General features: G+C 43.2%; 1 protein-coding gene across 2 annotated transcripts in view; it reads right to left on the reverse strand.

The window, feature by feature from the left end:
* Positions 1 to 17,150, reverse strand: part of LOC148538444 (protein ABHD15-like) — a 36,832-nt gene extending 19,682 nt beyond the window's left edge. The window contains exons 1-2 of one of the 2 annotated variants that reach the window (XM_088453852.1): positions 16,724 to 17,150; positions 4,030 to 4,382 (exon numbers count right to left, since the gene is read on the reverse strand). In XM_088453852.1, coding sequence (XP_088309978.1) covers positions 4,030 to 4,382; positions 16,724 to 16,966 — 596 coding nt within the window. In that variant the 5' untranslated portion in view covers positions 16,967 to 17,150. Of the gene's footprint in view, positions 1 to 4,029; positions 4,383 to 16,519 lie in introns of both variants that reach the window. The other variant, XM_088453851.1, reaches the window with a different exon arrangement.
* Between the last annotated feature and the right edge of the window lie 461 nt (positions 17,151 to 17,611).

Genomic DNA, 17,611 nt, shown 5'->3' on the forward strand with positions numbered 1-17,611 from the left:
CATTGGAAGTTACAGGCTCTACCGAAAGATTAATACGACATTATATCACTGTCTAGTTCAATCAATGTGTCTAGCCAGATGGCAATGGGAAAAAGAAGTGCATTCTTAGGACACCATGATCCGGGCACACTGCAATGTTGGGTTGGGAGTCAGCAGGTTGTTTGAGATTAGAAATAAATTAAAAATAGGTTTTTGTGTGAACTGTGTAGAGGGGATGTGAGGTAAAACTGCCTGAATGGGTTAAAAAGAGGATTTGGGAATTTGTAAAACCTTCCTACACAGGTGCATGCCCGCCACTATTGTTGATGTAAAATGCAAGGCTCTCTCTTGTGTACACTTAAGGGGGTCAGCTTGGACTAGAGAGTGTGGTTGGCCCAAGAAAAGTGTCAGGGGCGTAACTAGATATTTGAAGATGCCCATAGCAAAAGTTTGTAAGGGCCTCTAAATAACACCCAGTGTTGAAAAATGTATAGAACACATAACTTTGATAAGGACAAAGTTTTAGATAATGTGTGTGCAGTGTAGGCCCCCCTGGACCTGTGTGCACCTATTATATAGATACACCCCTGTGTAGAGGGTGACAGGAGTGAGAGGATGACTGGGAGTGTATGACAGGCATTGTGTGGCAGGGAAAGGCAGTGGATGACAGTGAGTGGCAAGAGGTGACAAGGAGAGGTAGAGGGTGACAGAGAAAGGCAATGGCTGACAGGAGAGAGAGGGTGACAGAGAAAGGCAATGGCTGACAGGAGAGAGAGGGTGACAGAGAAAGGCAATGGCTGCAGGAGAGAGAGGGTGACAGAGAATGGCAATGGCTGCAGGAGAGAGAGGGTGACAGAGAATGGCAATGGCTGACAGGAGAGAGAGGGCGACAGAGAATGGCAATGGCTGACAGGAGAGAGAGGGCGACAGGGAGAGGCAATGGCTGACAGGAGAGAGAGGGCGACAGGGAGAGGCAATGGCTGACAGGAGAGAGAGGGCGACAGGGAGAGGCAGTGGGTGACAGGAAGAGACAGCGAATCGTGTAATCGGCCCCATGCTGCAGGAGGGGGTCCTGGGGTATGCTGGCTGGGAGACTTGCCCACTTTCCGGGCAGCTAGGAGCGCCACCCGATTTTTGGTACCCTCCTGGTTGTTGGCAAGTATGAGCTATGCATATGGCTGCAGTTGCATATTTAGAAGACACAATTTGCCTCTTATATGGGTCAGAATTGCAGACAGTTCCCAACTGTACAGTGCAATGGAATTTACTGACACTATATAAATAGATGTTAAGAAGTAAATAAACTGCATCATAGTCTTTAATAAAGCTAGCATTGCACACATTTTTATCACATTTTATAGTTTGCAGGATTACAATGCATTTCCAAAAGACCGAACACTAACTAAATGTATCTGGGAGCTGAAAACACAATCTCTCACAGACTGAACAGAGTATCCTTTGACTTTTACAGCAGCTGTGTTGTCATTATATAATGTTTTTGTGGCTGCTTCTGCGGTGAAACTTTGTAAGCGAATGAGAAGTTGTGGTCTCATTGCAACAGCTCAAAACTGGGTCAGTGTCGTCTAAAATGTAACTGTGCCTTCAGGGCAAAGGATACGAGGGGCTTGTCTTCAGCACTGAAGGAGTTCAAGGCAATAAAGGGATAATTTAAAAAAAACCTTTTATGGTGGGTACACACCTGACAGATATATCTGCAGAGCATGGGCGTTCATAGACATTGAACGGCCATCATCTGCTTGTGCCCTCGGGTCCCGGCAGCCGGTGGGCAGGTCGGGGGCGTGTCCCACCCCCCTCCCCGCGGCTGGCACTGTGTGTGTACGGGCGGTCTGCAGGCATATCTGTCCATCGGCTGTGCAGCACAGCCAATGCGATGTGTCTGTGAACAACGCAAACATATCGTGTGTACACACTGGCCGACGGGCAGCAGATATATTGGCCGATCAAGTCAGCTTATATATCGGTCAGTGTGTAACCAGCTTAACTTACAATTCCCCCACTTTCAAATGAGGTGACCCTTTAGTAGTTATTGTCTGGTGAATACGTTATCACATGGCAGAAAGTGTTTAGAAGTGCAGAGATGTGGGATTAGAATGCCCAGATCTACTCAAAGCTGTCTTCAATAAACTCAGTTATAAACTCTATTTATGAAAGTTTGGAGAGAGATAAAGGGCCTGATTCAGAGTTGGGAATAGAGAGAGAGATAGCACTTAACTGTGTACCTGGACAAACCATGTTGCAATGCAAGCAGTGGCGTAACTACCGTGGGTGCAGGGGGTGCGGCTGCTATGGGGCCTGGACCAACCCGGGGCCCGGCCTTCCCCCTGCACCTACGGTGCCAGGCCGCTGTCCGCTGCCCTTCCCTCCGCACCCTCCTCACTCCCCTATCAGTCTCCTCACTCCCCTCTACTGCACTTACCTGCTCCTTGGTTGCGTGCCCCCCCCGCTCCGTGGTCGCGTCTACCCAGTCAGCTCCGGCTCTCCCCATTGGCTGATACTGGGAGAAGGTGTGGCCACCTCCTCCCAACATCAGTCAGTGAGATGGAGCCGACCGGGAAGGTGGGTCTGCCCTGCACAGCGCGACCATGGATCAGGTAAGCCGGGGTGCGGGGGGGCCTCAGACCGGGGGTGGGGGGGGGGGAAAGAGCGGGACGAGATTGGGGGACGCGGGCTGAGAGGGGGGCCCATAAAAATTTTTGCTGTGGGGCCACCATAGGTATAGTTACGCCCCTGAATGCAAGGGGTGCAAATACATATATTTTTTTTGCATGTAGGGTAAATACTGGCTCCTTTTACATGTAGCCCACAAATACTGCACAGCTTTATTGTTACTCTACAATTTAGATGTCAGTTTGGACACCTCCCTCCCAAATCTAAATCTCTCTGCACATTTTAAATCTACCCCACCTGCAGTGCAGCATGGTTTCACCAAGATGATCAGTTGAGAGAGAGAGATCTCTCTCTATTCCCAACTCTGAATCAGGCCCAAAGTACTAAAAAGCAGCTTCTGTCTGTCATTTTACAGGCTGTATTTTAAAAATGACAGTTAGTAGCTGATTGGTTGGTACTTTATCTCTCCAAGCTTTGATAAATCTCCCCATTTTGTGGGTTGTTTGCTTGTCAAACGGATATGCCTTTGTTGAGATACTGCTATTATCCAATACATCTTATGCTTTTCAATCAAGAATACACAAAAAAAAAAAAAAAAAATCTTACCACTGCCTATTTTGGTAGATTTTCTTTGCTGGGATAGAAGTTATAAGCAAAACTAAACTAATTTCTGAAAATTAATTATATTATAAACACAACGGTTATAATTTGTGTGGGTATTGTACAATCAAAATGACTGAAAGCATTGTTAGAGTAGACCATCCCAAATCTTGCAAATTAGACTCAGCACAGGAGTGAGAAAAGACACAGTGACAAATGCTAGGAGACTGGGGGAGATGTATCAGACCTTCTAAAGGGGACAGGTGGAGAAGTTGATCATAGTAACCTACCAGCTTGTAGCTATCAGTTTATAGAATGTACTTGATAAATTAAAGCTACTGTATAAGCTAAGTGGTTGCTATGGGCAACATCTCACCTAGACTTCCTATAATATCGTTACAAAATAACACATTATTAGACAACACAGAACCAATTCCAGTTTAAGTGTAATAATATAAAACTCCAATGACTGCTCCCATCTGCAGGATCATATGAACATGCAATTCTTCACTGGGGAAGGGATTTAATATGCAAAGTAAAAATGGGAACCCTCCAATCGGGATGTTGTCAGGATCCCGGCAGTGACCAACCCAACGGTCATATAACCATCAGAATCCCAACGGTCAAAATCCAGATGGTGAGTATTACAGTTAGGGTTAGACACTAGGGGTAGGGTTAGGGTTAGGCTGCAATAGGAGACGGGGTTAGAATACTCACTAAAATTGGTTGGGATTTGGACAGTTGGGATTCCGCTGTCGGTATTCTGACTGGCGGGATGGTTACCGCCGGGATATCGTACTCAACCCTTCCAAACACACTTACCTGCTTAAATATGTCTTTTGGTACATCAGTAAAATGGCTTGCCACAACCATGGACACCCAGTTTCAAACCAGTCCTGTAGGCGGAAGAGAGGAGAGATGCAGCCTGCTGCTGTGATGTAGCTGGATGAACCACACTCTCCAAGGTAGGACAGCAGAAGTCCTGCCCCGGTGCCTTCACCTGCTGCAAACAGCCGAGAGGAAGGCTGACAATGGCGGATATATCGAATGGCTTCCCGAAGGTCATTAGGGTCACCGTAGGGCTGCAACTTTGCTGTGCTGAGGGGGCAACCATTTTGGCAGCGACGATTAAAGATCACAGCCTGGTATCCATGAGTCAGGGCCAAGTGACACATCTGCAAATATATTTAAGTAGTAATTATAATACACAGATGTAAAATAAAGCTACATTTCGGTAGTCAGTTAGACAGTCCATTGGCTTCCTATTTATTTCTGCAATTGCCTATTATATTGCCTTTTATATATCTTTTACAGTCATGAATATATGAGGACAATGCTTTGCCCATCAATTGCCTCAAGTGCTGCCATCAGGTGTAAGTATTCTGTTATTTGGAGGCCTCCGTAGTTTAATGCTTTCTTCACACAGTTCATGGGGTTACAGCTTCAAGTAAACAGTAACAACTTTCTGCAGTGCTCAAAGCTTGTTTTGTCTTCCCTTGAAATTTATGACTATAATGCAGATCTCAGCTGACACACCATAAAGACACTTTTGTAACAAAGTAAAACTGTGCGCACGTACTGTAAATGAACACTTTTATACATCTCAATAACACTAATTTACGATAAAGTTTAAATAAAAACTAGCAAATGGTACATTTCATATAAGTATATACATTAAAAAACCATTGTACACTACATATATCAAATGCTGGGTACACACTATATTGTTCATAAGCTGACAAACAATATCGTTAAGTGCATCGGCTCGTGTGTACACACAATATATTCATGATCATCATCATTCACTGATATAGTGTGTCGACCGTGCAGAACAGCAAATGCAATATATCTTGCAGATATAATTGTACACATCTGCCGGAGTGTACGGGTGAACACTGACTTCCCCGTTACACTGGCTGCAGGAACCGCCACCACTGACATCACAACTGGGCGGGCATATTTAAATACTCCTGTGGCTACCAGTATGTTGGGAAGACCACACGTATGTTAAAGGAGCGACTTGCTGAACACGCAAGAAATATTAAAAAAGGTCTTCTGACACATAATGTTTCTGCCCATTTTAAGCAGATCCACCAATGCGATATAAACCAACTTGTTTCTTTTTGTGGAATTAAAACCATCAAAGCTAATTGGAGGGTTAATGATAGAGAGACCAGATTAGCGCAAACTGAGATGGAAATGATCTATTCTCTCAAATCGTTAGCACCTGCAGGATTAAATGTGGATTTTGAGACCAAATGGTTTCTGTAGTCTTTTATGGATGGTGTAGGTTATTCTACTTCTATTTGATATTTTATATTTGCTTTTTTATTTATCATTCTGATTTTTATTTTGAAGAAATGGATTATGTTATTTATTTCATTTTGGTTACTTCCATTGCTGACGCATTTTATTTTTTCCCGCATGTATATCTTACTACTCATTACATGGAGAAAGGGATCGCTGTACGGAATTCGTAATTTGTGTAAAAAGCACTGTCTAGAGTTTGGTCCAACACAAAATGGCCACCGGAGCCTGAATCGGAGTCCTGGTCTCCTGCTGTATACAAGTATTTCCGGAAGTTGAAAGTCCGTCATCCGGTTATCCGGGTATTACGAATTTCCACATGACCTCTTCCGGGAGTTAGAAGATTTCCGTGCTTGACGATTGAGGGATTGGGAACTTCCGTTGTTTACAGCAAGTGGGGAACACTATAGATGGACCACGAGTTACCTCCGGTTGAACACGCGGGAATGTTTGTCCCGCCGATGACATCATTATGCTATTCCGTTACGGTCGATATAGAAATGTGGGATGGAGTTGATTATGGACTTTTTGTTTATAGAACTTTAATGCACCAAATTGTATTTTTAAGTTGGGACGCATGTTTATTATGGGGTTCTTATTAGTTGAAGGATCAGGAGAGACATTTTCGGTATATTTAGTCTGAGGTATATACAAATAGGAGTATTTGGGCTCATCCGGGTTTTTAAGACAAATTGGATAGGCCCCTCCCAGTATTTATTGAGCATAGTTAGGGTAGGTATATAAGCTCACACATGGATGATTCCTATACACCTTGAGGAAGAACCTGAGGGGTTCGAAACGCGTTGGTGGTAAGGGATCCTTCATTCAGTGGGCCATAGGTTTTTTTTATAAAGACCATTACTTGTGTGAACCACACCTTTTGGATACATACCTTTTGGAAGGCCAAAACTGTATGGATTGAACTATATTTTTTATGCTGTTGTGTTTGGAGGATTAAAATATATTTTTTAAACAAAAAATCTGAACACCTGCACTTTATGAAGCGATGTGATATGTATAAGTGAAGACTCCGGCGTCTGACTTGAATATTTTTATGCTGATTGGATTTCTGGAGGGGTAAACCCTTTCGAGACAACCATATTGGGAGATATAGAGATACCTTTTGTGGAACATCCAAACCTGAATTCAGGTGAGTTTGGTGCCTCAGGGGGGATACCTGTATGCTACATCCTTGAATTAAGTTTAAGGAAGAAACATAAAAGATACCTTTTGATGAATGTATCTCACCTAAGATAGGTGAGTTGTTCACGAGTTCTTCCTGGTTACACCTATTATCTATTGGATGTACACACAGACGTTGTTTTTGTTTTTTCTTCTTTTTATTGAGAGGAGGATTCCGCATTACATCGGGAACCTAGAAAGACAGCGCCAATTGGACCACTCATTTGTATTGGTTATATTTAAATACTCGCCCAGTTGTGATGTCTGACCAGACATATCGAGCAGCTGAGTGGTCTGTGTGATGGACAGTTGGCCGCTGGGTCATTCAGGTGTGTAGCCAGCATAAGACAGTCAGAGGTGTTTCCAATACAACAGTTTTTGCCTTTTATATAAACATGGTAAAGGGATATCTACAGATGTGTTTTTATATACCTATGAGGACACACACCTGAATTTAGTGCCTTATTCGCATTGCAGTTGCATCCAACGTCGCTTTATGCCAATTTCAGGATTTTTTTTTACTAGAGGGTGTACAATTTATTTGGAATAGTAATTATTTTATGGTTCAACAATGACTTATTTACAGACGGTCGGAACAGTGATGGGTACCAGATTCGCTCCAAGTTAGGCTAACATCTTCATGGGGCAGTAGGAGGATGAGTATACTGGCATAACAACCCCTTTAGAGCGAATCTAGTGTCCTGATCACGTTATATAGATGACGTGCTGTTCCTATGGTGTGGTGGTTGCCAACTGTTAGATAACTTATGTTATTATCTAAATGACAATTCCTTAAATATATTTTTCACAACGAACATCTGCAAGCCCACCACTGATTTTTATCTATAACCATTTATGAAAATCAAGGTCTTATGTACGAAAAACATTTACGAAACCCACTGACTCTGGGACATCCATACATGCAAGTAGTTGGCACCATGAGAATAGTCGTAACCCTATCCTAGTAGCGTTACAATGATTAAAGTGAAATTGCTCAGATAACAATTTATATTTACAACAAGCCAATGATCTCCAGGAGAGGTTCTTACCATGTGGATATAAATACTCTATAGTCCAAAAAGCTGTGGAAAATGTTGATACTTTAAAAGGAGGGAGGATCTGTTAAACAATGGGTCTTAAAGGTGCCTATTCATTAGACCACAGGTTCCCAAACGCGGTCCTCAAGGCTCCCCAACAGTTCAGGTTTTAGAGATATCCATGGTTTAGCACAGGTGGTTGAATCAAATTGACTAAGGTACTAATTAAGTCACCTGTGCTCAACCATGGATATCTCTAAAACCTGAACTGCTGGGGAGCCTTGAGGACCACGTTTGGGAACCTCTGCACTAGACGATTAAAACGAGAGATTGAACGATAACTATATCGATATCGTTCGATAAATCATTTGAAAATAGTTTGCAGATTGTTTAACAAAATTGGTCTTTTAGACATCTATCATCGTGCAAACATGCTGGTCAACCTGACAATAACATCAGGTTCAGCATGTTTACAGATGATTGATTGTGCCTACACTGAATGACTGCTCGCTCAGTGTAGGCACATCAAAGACTGACAAACGACAGCACGATTACAATGTCATAATTGTGCAGTCTTTTGCCTGTCTTCTAGTGGATAGGCACCTTAAGACTAGTAGAACAACAACTCTGGTGATTTTAAATGGGCATTTATTACTAACTTTAGTGTCCATCATAAGGTACTAGAAAAGTCCCTACGGAGGCATTGGGCAGTTTTTCAGAAGGATCCTGTAATTGGTAAAATGACCCCAAATAAACCAAAATTTATTTAAGAGAGCACCTAATTTGAGCAACCATCTAGTCAGAAGTGCCCTACCAAGCATTAAACCTAAAACACAGGTTGCATCAAAAGGATTCCATCAATGCGACTCTTGCATTGGTTGCTGTGAGGTGAAATATACAGGTCAGAATAAATTTCTTAATGGTTAACAGTTTATAATAAAATATTTTCTTACATGCAATGCTAAAAAGATCATTTATGTTGTGGAGTGTAGGGGCCACATTTTTTATGTTGGGCGCACATTGAGACCCCTTAAACTGAGGATGGGGGAACACGTGCGCAATATAAAGAAGGGTCTTGAAACACATGCACTCCCAAACCATTTTAGATCTGCCACAATTGCTCACCTTCAGATATTGTTCAATTTTTGGGAGTTATAGCAATTCTATGTAATCTCAGACAGAGACCTGCCAAGTCAGCTTGCTAAGGCTGAAATGAGCTCTGATTGGCTGTTACAGGGGGTAGTGTTAGGTAGTTGATTGATGTATAGTTTACTTGTGTGCAGACCATTAGGGACTGGCCAGCACTGGGACTACCTTTGAAATTGTTTAGCACCCTGACTATTGCCTTGAAAAAGACCTTTTGTGTTGAAACGTATTGGCATTAAGGAATGTTGCGTCGGTAGTTGCCGTGGGAAGGAGGAAAATCCTGCAGCTGGTGGGACACTTTTTGGAGGAGAGTACCCGGGACTCCTGCATTTTGGTGTCAGTGACACAAAGCATCTAAGAACTGTCAGCACTCACTAGCAGCTGGTAATTATCTTCATTTCACTGCCCCTGGGACGAGACACCTAACCTTGGGGGTATTAACTTTTATTATATTTTATGTATGTGCACAATTTTAACATTTTGTGTGATTTACCTATATATGTGGTTTAATCCACATTATTGAAATCTACTATACCATATATAATCGATGAGTATTTTCCACAAGAAACAGGGAAAATATATATCTACATATGTGGACCACGTGATGAAAACGGGAGAGACTTAAGCTGGGCATCCACTATACAATTTTCTGTCAGATATCTGTCCAATCTTGATGGTTGGAATGAAAACCTGGTAATGTATGGGAGCAAAAGGATGACTGTCATTTGCAAATCACACTCGTCCATTTGCTCACAAACACTGGAAAATAGCCAAAAATGGTTGTTCAGACAAATTGGTTAAAAACACACAAATTTAACCAATTTGAACAATTTTTTTGGTCCTTTTTTCAGTGTTTAAAATAGGGATGTGCAGGCTCGGTTCTACTCGGTTCCGTTCGGTTCTTTTTACCGGATCTTATTAGGTTTCAGCTGTCACGAGTTTTGGATAGCCAATAAGATTTGGTAAAAAGAACCGAACGGAACCGAGTAGAACCGAGCCTGCACATCCCTAGTTTAAAACCATATGATCGACTGTCATTTTCTTTCATACATTACCAGGTTTTCATTCCAACCAGCCAGAATGGACAGATATCTGACAGAAAATTGTATAGTGGATGCCCAGCTTAAGGTGATGGCGGAGGTCCGGTGTGTGGATTTTTAGAAGATTTGATGAACATTGCTGGACTATACAAGGATAGTCCTAATTTATAACTGTTTTAGTTATAGCGCCAGTGAGAAAGTTTCTTACTTTTTATGATTTTAGAGGTTTCTCCACCAACAGTGCTCGCCTTTTATATGAACGGAGTAAAGGGATATCTACAGATGTGTCCTCAAACAATTATCCTCTTTGTGGCATGTTGCATGACTTAGAGAGGCTCCGACACAGGTAGCGATTCCCAGAGTTTCCTACTTTATTCTGAATTTAGCATCTTATTTGCATTGCAGTTGCATCCAAAGTCGCTTATAGTGTCCTAGGATTTTAGGATTAGTGTTCTGTTGCAAAGGAATAAGTATAAAGTGGCAGATTAAGCATAATGATGCATGGCGCTATGCTTAAGGCAATCCATCTATATTATTCTCCTCTCTGTTGCCTTTTTACCCGGGTTAGCGCCTGAGTCCAGAGGCGTCACTTTCCTGGGTGACACCGATGCGGCAGCTCGGCTGGTTGGTGCTCTCCCGCACGCTGCAGAAGCACACGTGAGGGAAAGGGGTGTGGCTTTGCTGAAGGGGAGTTACTTCATCCAGTGAAGCCACACCCCCTTGTGTGCGCCGATTTTGGGGGCGTTCCCGCCCCGTTCTCGGCCCACAGTGGGCTTACCCAGCTCTACAGCAGCTGCTGGGGCAGCCCACAGTGTCTCTCCCCTGCCTTTCTCCAGGTACCATCTTCTCGATGACACCATCCGAAGGGGAGACACCAAAATAGGAGAGTAGCTCTGCTATTTTGGCGTAACCCCTCCGGATGATGTCACCCAGTACAGCCCGCGCCCCCTAGTGACGCCAGTGCCTGAGTCACACACAGCAGCTGCATGCAATGCCAGGATCCAGGTTACCTGTGCACTGTACTTTTTTGTTACATTGGTGATGCCAATAAGATTCATATATATTACAAAAGCATGTGTGTGGGGTGGGATGCGTGGTGCAGCTTAGTCGCAAAGACTGTGGCTTGACAAACTGTGCTATTTGGTGCAATTTGAGGATTGGTGTATGTGGACAGACACATTTACTCTATAGACAGGTATCGGGTAGTTAAAAAGTCATTATTAGGATTTTACTTGTGTGTCATACATCACAAAATAATTCCGTAGACTGTCTCCAACAAAAAGGCATACCATCAGCATGATAAAATACGTTATTTTTTACTATAGTAAAATATTGTATGCTATGCTTTAATAAAGGTTATTAACAGTATCACTATCAAAATGATCACCAAGATAAAAAGATGATGTATGGTCTTTCCAAAATAAGAGATACATGCAACTGTACTTGTCAATGGGAGTATTTACAGATCCTCCAATAGTAATCATCAGTACCCTCCTCCTCAGTACTTTTTTAGAGAGTTAGGAGCAGCTTACTTGTTAATTGAAGGGTCTTGCTACATATTTTGTTTCCCTGATGTATGAAATTCATCAGTCAGTGATGAATAGACAAACTAGTTTTAAAGTGGACCCATCATCACCCTATGAACTACACGGTTGTCTTTTAAACAGATTAAAGATGGGTACACACTGATTAGGGCAGGGCAAGTTCTACAGTTTTAAGATCGCCCAGGGTGCGGCACCCCACTAAAAACAACCTGGCGGGAACACAAGATATCCCATTTTCAATCGCATAGGCAGCTCCCATGTTTTTTTATAGGGAGTGCTAAATTGTGAGATGTGCCAAGCCCCTCAGCACCTGCATTTGGCTTGCAGGATGCCTGCAATGGCATCCTGCAACCAGTAGTGTTGCTGTAGAGCGGGCATGCACCCTGCTGCTTTTACAGCTACCCAGAAAGTCCTATGGACGCTCAGGGCAGCGCTGTACTTCCGGGTTCTGGTGGCTCCACTCCCTCAGCATAACATTGTGACATCACATGTCCAGGGGTGTGGAATGGCACAGGTACAAAATGACCCTGCTCCACAACTGGTCAGCTTGCACGCTTGTCCGATGACCGTGCTCGTGTGCAGCAGCTGAGAGGGTCATAATCTGGAAGTAAAGTGACTGCATAAGCAATTACTTTACTTCATACTGATCTCTGGGGAGGCTTTTCATTGAAAAGATTTTTATTGGCACAATAAGGAATCTTCATTTTGGGGGGCACTCCACGTTTAATGGTAAATTTGCCATAAAGTGAGCAGGTATTTTACCAGTTTAAAAGAGGGAGATTAAAAAAACAAAACAAAAAAACAAGTCACCATCAAAGATAAATTGGAATTTTTGTTTAAAACACAGTGAACTAGTCAGAGCTTCATCTATTGAAAAAGACAACAGTGTAGTGTTCATAGGGTGATGATAGGTCCACTTAAAACACCTTAAAACTACTTTGTCTGTTCACCACTGACAGATGCATTTCATACATCAAAGAAACAAAATATGTAGCAAGACACTTCAATTAACAATTAAGCTCCTCCTAACCCTTTAAACGGTTAGTCAGTATGATAAGCCGGAAATGAAATGTATTCCTTTGTGGTTGATACGGGCTGAAGCGGAGTTGGCAGCATATGTGCAAAACAAAAAAACAAACATAAACCCCCCACTGAAGTCAAATATATATATCATATCCAATTAGTTGTGAGGCTAATGCTGGCCATAAACCTGCACGACCAGCTTACTTTCTGATTCAGCATCCTACTCCCCGGAGCTCCCTGGCAGTCCCGGCAGCATATTTGATGTTTTTCTTAGCACAGGATCTGTCGTATGATCGATCCTGTGCCTCATGCGCTCATTAGGGAAACAGTCATTGATATGACTTGAATTGGATGGCATGAACAAAATAAACGTAACGATCTGCACATGATGGGATGGAATATATGGGCTGCGCATCTGATCATAAGATCCGATTATAGGAGCTGCGGGAGAGCGCATCGGATCTTATCTTACTAAAAAAAAAAAAAAAAAAAAAAGCGATTTTCACAAGATCCATCATATGACTTGTCGAAAATCGGGCAATCGGCTAGAAATCGTGCAGGTGTATGGCAAACATAACCCTGCAGCCAACTGTCAGCCCGGATCTATTCAATTAGGTCCTGTATCTCCTGTGCGTTAGGCCCCAAGGATGGACTTTCTCACAGCCTCAGGAGGTGCAAGTAAAAGTCAGCTTTAAGGGGCACTATCTTGGATTTAACAGGCAAAGAACCACATAGACTGCACATTTTACTCTATGGGCTATTTCACATACGCCGGTTATCACCAGCCGGCAAAAAGCAGGGCGATTTTTTGCACTGTATAAAATTTCATTAAGCATGTAAATGGATGGGTCCTTTCAGACGGCACGTACACGGCAAGGTCGCAGTGTTACAGTCGGATATATCCACTGAAATGGACGGCTGCTGTCCATGGTTTCAATGTTAAAGATTGGGGGGGAAAAAAAAAAAAAAACATCCACATGGCACCAAACAGTTGTGTGTCAAAGGAAGATATACACTGGAAAAAACAAAACAAAAACGCCCCGAATTTTGCCGGCATGTGTGGAATAGCCCTATGGGTTACCACGCGTTGCACAAGGTTTACTGCGCCGGTAAAATGCTGAATAATTGAATAGCTCCGGGTGTGACCTTGCTCCTAATTGCTAGTAGTACAATACCCCTTTTACACCGGAGCTAAAACCCGGGATTTTGAAGGGTTAATTCGGGCAGCTCCCTGGTGTAAAAGGGGAGAGGGATGGATCGCCGGGTCGAGTGACCCGGCAATCCAACCCACGTAACTAGCAGGGTTTAACACGGGCATAGCCCGTGAAACCCTGCTGTGAGAACAGCGCACTCCGGGTCACGATGACCTGGAGTGCGCTGATAGCCTGCAGATTGGTCCGGCTTCAGTGGCGCTTGGAGATGACGTCATCTCCAAGCATCCACTTTCACTCCGGAAAAGCCGGATCTATGCAGACCCGACTGCGGTGTGAGCAGTGCCGACTCGGGAATATCCCGAGTCAGCAAAATTCCGGGTCTGATCCAGATAGGAACTTTGGGCCCGATTCAGAGCCGGACACTCTGAACGAGCGCCTGCTCTGAATCAGGGCGTTTTGTTTTTTTTGCGAAGCGGCCTCTTGGACGCTCGCATAGCTGTGGGTTACCACCCACAGCTTATGCGAGCGTCCATGATGATGGTCGCGATGGTAAAGACCATCGCGACCATCGGGCTTGCGACGAGACCCTTGCGGTAGGATCTCTTTGCCCGCAAGCCCTGGAGTGATTTTGGCTCTATCAGAGCCAAAATCACTCCCACTGACATCACTAGTGATGTCAGTGGGGCCAGACCCAGACGGTAGGCGTTCCCATGGGAACGCCTCTGTCTGGTCAGCCACGCCCCCGGCACGCCCACCAAAGGGGGCGTGCTGTCACTCACCATCGACAGCACGCCCCCTTTGGTGCGAGACCCATTACGACAGCTTCCCCGTCGTTATTCGGGTCTCGCGCATGCACACGACGGAGGCGCCTCCGTCATGCGCATGCGCATTATCTCGCTTTCGCGAGCGGGTCTGAATCAGACCCTTTGTTCCAACTCTGGGTCAGACCCGGAATTTAGATGGAAAAGGGGTATAAAAGTCAGGAGCACTTATACCAACCAGGTCATAAATACAAGAAGCTATTTTTTTTATTATTTTTTTTTTAACTGTTTTGATAGCGAAAAACACATTTGCCATTAGGATTGATTAAATTAAAAAATCCTCTATAATACAACTGGAATAATCTTCCTTTTTGTGTGTGAATACACCCACAAAACAATATAGTATAGGCACTGAAAGCACAATCAACTTCAGAGGTCAATCCACAATCAGAAGCAGCTGGCTAGCAACAACCAACTACATTTTCATACATGTGTATTCGCACCATCCTTCAGGCACCCGCAAGTGAAACAGCCACAGGTGTATTTATATACACTTGCGCTGACCTGCTTCAGTTCTCCCCTTCACCATTCCACCTCTCCAAGCATAAGGGAGGTGCAAATACCAACTCTGTATACAGACTTGTTTACGCTCTAATGGGTATACCCAGTGCACATTTGCATATTGTACATTAGGCAAGCCAGCATATGCATAAGTAAAATTATTACTAATTTGCTACTAATATAGGAGTACAAAGTAATACTTAACAATGCTAATTACTATGTATAGAACTAATAAGCACATTTTATGCCATAATAATATGTAATTAACAGCAGTATATAATTTTAATATAGCCAGTATGTACTGAGCTTAACATCAAAATCAACCCCACCCGATAGCATTAAACATATCAAAGTGAAGGTATTGATCAAATATCATAGTAATATATAAAAATGCATTATTTGCATTTAATAGCAATTCTGTTAAACTGGCCACACATCTAAAGATTATCTGTCCAACCTGCCAACTAGTCGATTGGTTGGAATGAAAATCTGGTAAGGTATTGGAGCATACACACGGTCAGATCTGTCAGATGAATGATTAAACAATTTTTATTTTTACCAAAGATTGAACGATATTTGACTGCATTATTATTATTATTATTATTATTATTATCCTTTATTTATATGGCGCCACAAGTGTTCCGCAGCGCCTTACATAGTACATAGAACTAATAAGTGAACAAGAAACAAGTAACTTACAGTACATTACAGTGCAGGACAGGGACACAACTTATATACATTGCTGAAATAGTGATTAAAGCACTCACAATAAGCTGCCGGGAGTTGGCGGTCCCGTGTTAGGTGCCCTAATGGGGAGTAGAGAGTAGAAGAAAATGTAAAGAGAAGCACATGAGGGAAGAGGTCCCTGCTCATGAGAGCTTACATTCTAAGGGAATGGAATCGTCCGTCTGACTGCAAACACATCAGATGTCAGATATCGTTATCTGACCATCGGGAACGAGCATCGTTCAGATTTGTCAGATTTTCCTTCAGATATGAACGATTGAACGATTTTTTAAATAGTTATCGTTCAGATCTGAAGAAAAAAGCTGACAGTGTGTATGCACCATATGAAAGCAAATGACAATCAGCAATTTGCTCCCAAATGCCGGAAAATAGACAAAAACTGTTCTTTGAACAAATTGTTTAGTTACCAGATTTTCATTCCAACCAATCAACTAGCTGGCTGGTTGGACAGAAAATCTTTAGATGTGTACCCAGCTTAAGAGGGCATAATACTAAACTATAGATGGTGTAGACTTTAGATCATAGTCTGCACTGCGTGTCATAGAATAACATATTTATAACATTCATTGTAATGTAAAACATGTGAACTCTTTTGGCCTAACTGCTAAACCAATTAAGGTAAATGACACAATAAAAGCTGCTCTGTCTGTAGCTTAGTTGATGACCAAGTAGATATAGAAACACAAGTGTTTCTATATACCCCACTAAACATACCTTACTGATAAATACCATTTTGTTGTAAATCCCCTGATTAACCCTCGCCTGCAGACATGCATTAAGTTACACCCAAGACTATGCATGTGCTGTTACCTTGCTGGTGTTCCTAGTGATCTTGCCAAAAGAATTTGGGATGACCAGCAGGATGGGCACAGAGGAGTTACTAGATGCTCTTCTTCTCCTCTGATGTTGTCCAGGTCTCACAGCCCAATCCAGAGCCACCAGCCCCTCATCACTCAGCTGCAAGTACTCCCTGATGAAATTAACCCCTTTGTCGACAGGTCCTAGCACACCCACCAAAGTCTGCAGGGTGGGGAAAGTCCTCCACAGCCACTTCACATTCGAGAAGCCACCAAAGGACCTACACCTCTTCACTAGATAGTTGGCCAAGGCAGAGGGTTTGCAGATCAATGTATAATCCTCCAGCTCATCTCGGGTCTTCGCAGGGACAGCTGCTGACAAAGTAATACTGAAGCCTTTCTTATAGGACCATATAGCAAGGAGCAGGAGAGAGCTTACAAAGACAGCCCATTCTAGCATTGCAAGAGAGGGGCCAGCAATGCCCTAGTAGCTGGAGAAGATCGGGACTGGGGTGTCAGTGGCTGCAGGTGCCTCTGTCGCTGTGCAGCTGCTAGGAGCACTACTGTTACATCCTCCGGGTGAGGCAGGCTACACAGCAGTGTGTGACACGCAGGATCTCTACACACTCTATACCACGAGTGGGCGGAGAGCTTCCAACCTATTATTGCGGTCACACCCACACTCAGCACAGACCGAGGAAGAGACATCGGGGACTTGAAACAAAGTAACAAGGACTCCAGCCTGGGTGATACAAGCGCAGGTAGGTTACAGACAGGTGAGCAGGCGCCAGGGATTGAGGATCTGTCTCAGTATAACAACATGTGTGAAGTATTTATCACATACTGTAAATGTTCACAGTGGAATCCTTCGCATTACCCACAGGTATGTTGGGGCATAATGAATGTTCCTGACATATCCTCTGTAACATTCTATGTATCTGGGCTGTGACAGGTAAGTGCACAGTGAGAGGATTGTAAATCCCTTCTTGAATAGTTGCTGCATTAAATGTGACAGGTAGGTTTATTTCCCATAGACCTGTGGAGTAATTGAATCATTTTAGGTGCTCTGAATTTTATTGCACAAGTAAGGAATGTTTAATAATCT

The sequence above is a fragment of the Taudactylus pleione genome, unplaced genomic scaffold (genome assembly GCF_031769625.1).
Source record: "Taudactylus pleione unplaced genomic scaffold, aTauple2 ptg000040l, whole genome shotgun sequence".
In the NCBI taxonomy this organism is placed as follows: domain Eukaryota; kingdom Metazoa; phylum Chordata; class Amphibia; order Anura; family Myobatrachidae; genus Taudactylus; species Taudactylus pleione.